The following is a 7,317-nucleotide window of genomic DNA, read 5'->3' as shown; positions in this document are numbered from 1 at the left end:
CATTTGCTACAACTGATGAACCTATATTGACATATCACTATCACCCAAAGTTCATAGTTTCCATTACGGTTCACTCTTGGTGTTATTCATTCTATGGGTCTGGAGACATTTATCCATCATTATGGTATCATATAGAGTATTTTCAATGCCCTAAAAATCCTCTGTTCTCTGCCTTTCATCCCGCTTCTCCCCAACTCAATTACTGGCAACCACTGATCTTTTTACTGCCTTCATAGTTTGGCCTTTTCCAGAAGGCCACATAATTGGAATCACAGAGTATGTAGCCTTTTCAGATTAGCTTCTTTCACTTAATAATGTGCATTTAAGTTTCCTCCATGTCTTTTCATGGTTTGATGGCTCATTTCTTTTTAGCACTGAATAATATTTAATTGTCTGGATGTACCACCGTTTGCTTATACATTCACCTACTGAAAGACATCTTGATAGCTTCCCAGTTTTGGTAATTCGGAATAAGGATGCTATAGATATCTGTGTAGATTTTTGCATGGACATAAGTTTTCAGCTCCTTTGGATAGGTACCAAGGAGTTCAATTGCTGGATTATATGGTAGGAGTATGTTTAATTTTGTAAGAAACTGCTCAACTATCTTCCAATGTGGCTGTACAATTTTGCATTCCCAGTAGCAATGAATGAGTGTTTCTGTTGCTCCCCGTCCCCACCAGCGTTTGGTGGTGTCCGTGTTCTGGATTTTGGCCATTTTGGTAGGTAAGTAGTGATACCTCAGTGTTGTTTCCAGTGTGGCCATTTGAGGAGGTGAGGACAGCACTCTAACCCTTGTACGACGCTCTCCCCTCCCCCACCCAGGCGCTGCCTCCCCAGACTGTGTTTCCGTAGTCCCCTGACAGTTTCTTAGGGCTCTAAGCTTCAAAGTCTGCCTAAAGGGGAAGGAGTGCGGAAAGTTTAGGGTAGGATCTGAAATCCATCCGAAACGTCAGGCTGAGGGAAGTTACTCCTGGAAAGGTTTCTCAGGTGCTACTCAGGGGCCAGGCAACTTTCTGCCTTGACTCCGCAGAAGACTTTAGTTAAGTGATACCACAAGCGGCAGAACAAAGGAAGGAGGTGCCCAGATGATAGGCTACTCCTGGTGCGTGAGGCGACTCTATTTTATTTTATTCTACTTTTGGTAGCCAGACGTCAGTAGGAATCACCAGCTCCTTGAAACCAACGGTCCCAGGATTTTCGTTTGAAGCTTTCACTACAATGAACACATCTGGCAGGTGGTGGATCCTCAAAGACAGGGCCCTGGAGGTTTCCTTTAAACGCAGAGATCTGCGACAAAGGTTGCCTGGGGCAGGTGTAAGACACAGATGGCTGGAGGGAGAGGAGCAGAAACCAGCTTAAACAGGAAAAGCAATCCTGATATGTTTAGGAAAGTTGATCTGGTGTGTTAACTGGAGTTTCAGGAAAAATCTGAAAGCTACTGGTTTACAACAGGAGTCCGACAAAGAGGTGTCCGGGCTCGGGAACCTCCTAGGGGATCGAAATGGATACACGGGTATTTGTTTCCAAAAAAACTTTAAAAGTCGAGAGTCTAGTCTCCAGCATGCGCGAGGCCTGCCTTCCGCAGAGCCGGGGTCCGAGCCTCTCAGCTACCTCAAAAACCCGGAGAAGGCAAATCCAGGCAGGCCCTGGAGTGCCCGGCGGGGGTGGGCTCCGGCCGCCTGCACACTGGGCATGCGCAGGGGGTGGACCGCCAGGTCGGCTTTTGGAGCCGTGACGAGTCCGGAAGCGCCTGCGGGCGCCCCTCCAAACGAGAACTAGTTTTGTTTCGCGTTCCTCGGACGGGATCCCGTCGGAGAGAACCCCCGACAGGGCCAACCCGACACTCGGCAGCACCGCAGCAATGTCCAGCAACAGCTTCGCTTACAGTGAGCAGTCCGGAGGAGGGGAGGCGACGGAGCTGGGTCAGGAGGCGACCTCTACCATTTCCCCCTCCGGCGCCTTCGGCCTCTTTAGCAGCGATATGAAGAAGTGAGGAGAAAGGTTTGGGGTGTGGGGACGGGACTGGGGAGCTGGTGCCCGGGAGGAACGGGCACCGAGATGGGACTCCCGGGAGAGGGGTGGGGTTGCGCTGAGACCGCCCCGGAGCCGAGCGGTAACGTTTCCCCGCAGCTGGATCAGTTGGGACTGGTGGGAGTTGTTGGGAGTTTGGGATGAGTGTGTGGAGGGGAGTCTCTAGTAGTTTTCAAACTTCAGTGAAAAAAGAACCATTTGGAGCCCTTAGGTGCTATCCCCAAAGATTCTGAATTGGTCTGGGCTGGGGCACAGGCATCTGATTTTTGAACAAACGCTTCAAGCTACTTTAATGTTTGCTTTATCACACCTGGAGAAATTCGCTCACTAGCGTGGAAGGGGTGTTTGGGAAGTTGAGAGGGAACGTGAGAGTGTGGCTAATGGGAAACTGTTCTGTGACCCTCGAATGCAGGAGCGAGGAGGTGTTTTAGGCGCTTTATGAATGGACAAGCTGGTTTATACAGACATTAATGTTCTCGGGCAACGTCCTTTGCACTACAGACAAAAAAAACACAAAACCCTAAAACAAAAAACAAAAAAACTACCCCAATCCCAAACACAGTAATAAGCATATGAGTCGAGAATATTTAGTGTTACTCTGAGCAAGTGGTAAAATTTTACAAATTAATAGTGTGAATTTTAAAAATGAACACTAAACAATGTATACGTGGTTTTTTGAAAAATTATTAAGAGTAAAAAAAAATTAAGAGTATTTTAAGTACCACCGAAAAGGGAAAGAAACCCCCCCCCCCCGCCCCCGCATTGATTTTTTTGGGGGCGAAGGAATGGTTTTAAACTTACAGAATTCTGGTAACTTTGTATTTTATTGTAATCATTTTTACGTTTTTCTTTTTTTTAGTCTCTCAGTACTAACTAAACACTATGGTCACATAATAGGCTGACACTAGATTTATGCTAAATTAAGGTAAAGTAGCTGTGCTGGTGGCTTTGCGGTGTCAGAAAGATATATTAAAATTTAATTTAAATTAAATTTCAAATTTATTTTAAAAGACATTCTGGAAGGTGCTAGTAGTTGAAATTGGGATAACATTTTCACTGTATTAAGCTAACTGAAATCCTGTATGGAATGTGTGAAATAGAGTTTTTGATTTGTTTACTTATTTGTTTCCTTATTCACAGGTTAGAAAAGTTTAAAAGCAATATAACTAATTTTTCATTTTTCATTCTGTGTATTTAGATGATAGATTGTTCCAACAAGGAGCTTGTTGCAGCTCTGCTGTTCTATTAGCAGATATTTCAACTGTTGAATTAACGTATAAGTCTGTATAGGTCTGTTTTGCATGTGATATGCTTACAATTGATTTACTTTTATGTTTTGTGAACTTCTAAGATGTTTTTCTTTTAGAGCCTTTCATTTCCTATTTTGTCAGATTTGGGCCTGATTTGGAAAAAAATGTGTAGCTTTGACTATGACCAGTGCTGTTGAGGTGACTGAGCATGTTGGATTTAAAATAAAAATAGCTAACATTTATAGACTGCTTGTGCACTTGTGCACACTACTTTACATTTATTATTTCATTTGGTCCTCCTAACAACCCTTTGGCTGAGTGTGAGTATGGCTTATGGGAAACTATTCTGTGATGCTCAAGTGTCACAGAGGATCAAGGAGCAACCCAAAGGTACTTCTTTGATCCCACTTTGCGGATGAGAAAATTGGAGCACAAGTGGTTAATTTGCCCAAGATCACAAAGCTACAACCACTGCACTGCCTGAATTTGAACTCAATCTAATCTTGGAGCCCATTCTCTTCAGCACTTGGATGTGCTACTTATTACTTGATGAAGTTTATTGTGCTTTTATTAGAGAATGCATACAACTCATTAAAAGTTTAAAACTTTGAATAGTAGTTGTAGACAGTGTATGACCTTGAGGCTTTCAGGAATTAGAAACATTTTGGCCACTGAATCGCAACCTGATGGGGTTGTACAGAAACAAGGAGACCCCTGTTCGGGAAGTGGTCACTTAATCTCTCTTGAGCTTGCGTTCTCTCATTTATTAAAGGGTGATATTTCTTGCCTTTTTTAACACCCAAATGACAAAATTTATATAAAAAACTTAAAGCTTACCCTGTTCCTCTGCTCTAATTTATTTTTTTATTGAAGTATAATTGACATGTAATGTATTAGTTTCAGGTGTACACGTAGGTAGGTATTCAGTAGGTATTTTTATATATTGAGAAATTATCACCACAAGAAATCTAGTTAACATCCGTCACTACACTTAGTTACAATTATTTTCCTGTGACGAAAATAGCCTTTGTCTTTCACTACCTTGGCACTTTTGACGAATACAAGCCAATTACTTTATAGCATGGTAATCAACTTGTGTTTGCTGGTTCATACATACATTCATGTTATGTATCCCAGGCTACAGTACTACCTTCTTAGACTATTGTGTTGGGAGGCATAGGATGCCCATCTTCATGATGTTAATTTTCCCAGGTAAAGGGTTGTCCATTATTTATTTTTTTTCCAATAATCTATCTATGGGGGGGACAGATGGAGACCATGCAGATGTCTTGCTCTTCATCTGATTCACCATCCCCTATATTTAGCAACCATCAATGAATCTCTTCAACCAGTCTTTACCACAGTGTCTGCAAAGTGGTGATGTTCTAACTCCTTCCACTATTCTGTTCTTTGGCCTCTTATCCTAAAGCTCTATGTCCTTTTGATCCTTCACTAACCATCTCAGGGATGCCTAATCACTTCCTAGTCACAGGATTATTGATGATTTTTGTTTTCTGAATTTAATCCTATTTATCAATCTTATTTATTCCCTTCCCTTTTAAATAGAACTAAAGTTAGGGAGCTTTAAATGGTTTTATGAAAGCAGATTTTATACATCGTTTATTGGTTAATCAAGCCTGTGTATTAGATGATTGGTGTCAAGATTTGCAATTTCGTTATTTAAAAATGTAAAGAATTAATTTTTTGTAATCCTTTCCTTTGAGACTATTGTAAACTTTTATTGCTTTTAGTTTTTTCCTCAATTATTTTTCTTTTGTCTTAAACTCTTATCTTAACCAATTTGGCTGTGTGTGTATAATTTAAAAATTAATTTTAATATTTTTATTTCTGGATTAAACATTTAATTAGGAATTAATTTCTAGAAGAAGACAGACAATACTAATTAATTTTTCTTAACAATGGTAAAACTACTAAATTTCCAGATTTCTTTTCTTTTGAGAACATCACAGTGTATTAGAAAGAGCATTGGACCTAGAGTGAGAAGGCCTGGATTTAAGTTGATGTTTTCCACTTGTAGTAGTGTTTCCTTGTTCAAGTTGCTTGATCTCTTCAAACTTCAGTGTCCTCATTTCTAGAGAGGACTTGCCTATTTTGTGAGTTTTTCATAAGATGGTATAGTTGAAAATGATTTCTAAACTAGAATATTAACTAACAAAAGTTAGTTGAAAAGTTGTTGAAAGCTTCGCTGAGGTGGTGATATTTTAGGTCATAAAGCCTGGGAAGATTTTTGCCAGGTGGAGAACAGGGGGAGTTCTTCAGGCAAAGTATACAGAAACCAGGAGAGTTGCAAAAAAAAAAAAAAAAAAAATGCATATTTAGATGAAATATAGATTATAGCATCAGCATTTAGAATTGTGGGTAGTAATTAAAGCATGGGAATGGATGAAATCACCCAGGGAGAATTTTTCTGGTTAGGAGACAAGGCAGTTTAGACAAATCGCTAGGGAACACCAACATTTAAGGTGTGAAAGGAAGAAGAACTAGCTAAAGAGTGCTCAGAGGGGTAGGAAACCAGAGAAAGGTTTTAAAAAAAAAAAAAAAAAGGAAGCTGAGAGGAAAGTTGGTAAGAGGAAATTGGTCACCTACGTTAGGAATTGCAGAGAGAGGGCAAATAGAATGAAGGCTGAAAAGAGGCCATTGGATTTAACAATGAATAGGTAACCAAGGTAGCAGTTTTAGTCCCTGCTGAAATTGGGGTGGACTTTTCATTTGTTTAGATTCACAGAGCTGATTTAGACCCAAACAAAGAGCTGCATACTTTTGTGTTGTACTACATCATGTAGTAGTATGATATAATCAATACTACATCAGTGTATTTGCATTGCAAATGATAAGGCCTAGCTTACTTCTTTAACTTAAATTTTATTTATTGTCAGCTTGATATCAGCCATGAAAATTACATTACATATAACCCTTTAACCTTTAATATCAGCGTTTCTCAGTGGAATCCACTAGGAATTTTACAATGGGGTTCTAGTTTGTATATAATTACAGCAAATCTAACTTACCTCCACTGCTTTTTCTCCCATTCAAGAGGGCATATAGAAATGTATCTGAATGAGAGCAACCTTCTTATAGGGATGTTTTTGAGTTAACTTTATTTTTAAATTTATTTATTTATTTATTTATTTTTGGCTGCGTTGGGTCTTCGTTGCTGCACGTGGGCTTTCTCTAGTTGCAACGAGCAGGGGCTACTCTTCGTTGCGGTGCGCAGGCTTCTCACTGTGGTGGCTTCTCTTGTTGCGGAGCACAGGCTCTAGGCACACGGGCTTCAGTAGTTGTGGCATGTGGGCTCTAGAGCGCAGGCTCAGTAGTTGTGGCACACGGGCTTAGTTGCATCGCGGCATGTGGGATCTTCCCGGACCAGGGCTCGAACCCATGTCCCCTGCATTGGCAGGCGGATTCTTAAGCACTGCGCCCCCAGGGAAGCCCCGACTTAACTTTATTAAAAGTAAAGATCAACCAGTCCTGTCGACCAAGAAAATGCAGAAGACTGCAAGTAAAATAATTTATTTGGGGTCTTAAGAATTGCAGTTCGAGATTGTACAGGGGAAGAGAGTCAGAGGCTTATAAAGATGAAAGCTACAAGGTTATTAAGTTGTCTGTCAAGAATTATGGTTGACCATGATGCAAGGAAGTATTTGTCCTTAAGGAACAGGCTGTCACGAGTTATTTTAGGGTAAGAGTCGGTTAAATATTTTGAGTTTCTGGAACATTGGGCAGATATTCTGGATACCTACATTAAGATAGTAAGTGGTCAAAGTTCAGATTCCATCTGGGCTGAGTCGTCCATAAGTCATACTTCCTCAGTGGCCTCCTGGCTCCATTTTAGAGAGCTCTCAGCAGTACCGACTTCATTTTGATTTTCCTTTTACAGCCCCAGTTGTCAGTACCTTATTAATAGTAACACATTATTTTGTTTATTTCTGTTTGTTTTTGTATGTCTTCCAGTTTTATTGAGATATAATTTATATACAGCACTGTATAAGTTTAAGGTGTACAGCATAATGAT

General features: G+C 40.5%; 1 protein-coding gene across 1 annotated transcript in view; it reads left to right on the top strand.

The window, feature by feature from the left end:
* The first annotated feature begins 1,688 nt into the window (after positions 1-1,688).
* AP3B1 (adaptor related protein complex 3 subunit beta 1) overlaps positions 1,689-7,317 on the top strand; it is a 267,726-nt gene continuing 262,097 nt past the window's right edge. The window contains exon 1 of the mRNA XM_036848304.1: positions 1,689-1,992. Within this exon, the coding sequence (XP_036704199.1) occupies positions 1,865-1,992 (128 nt within the window). The 5' untranslated portion in view covers positions 1,689-1,864. The remainder of the gene's footprint in view (positions 1,993-7,317) is intronic.

The sequence above is a fragment of the Balaenoptera musculus genome, chromosome 3 (assembly GCF_009873245.2).
Source record: "Balaenoptera musculus isolate JJ_BM4_2016_0621 chromosome 3, mBalMus1.pri.v3, whole genome shotgun sequence".
Lineage (NCBI taxonomy): Eukaryota > Metazoa > Chordata > Mammalia > Artiodactyla > Balaenopteridae > Balaenoptera > Balaenoptera musculus.
This window is presented reverse-complemented; position numbering and strand designations above follow the sequence as displayed.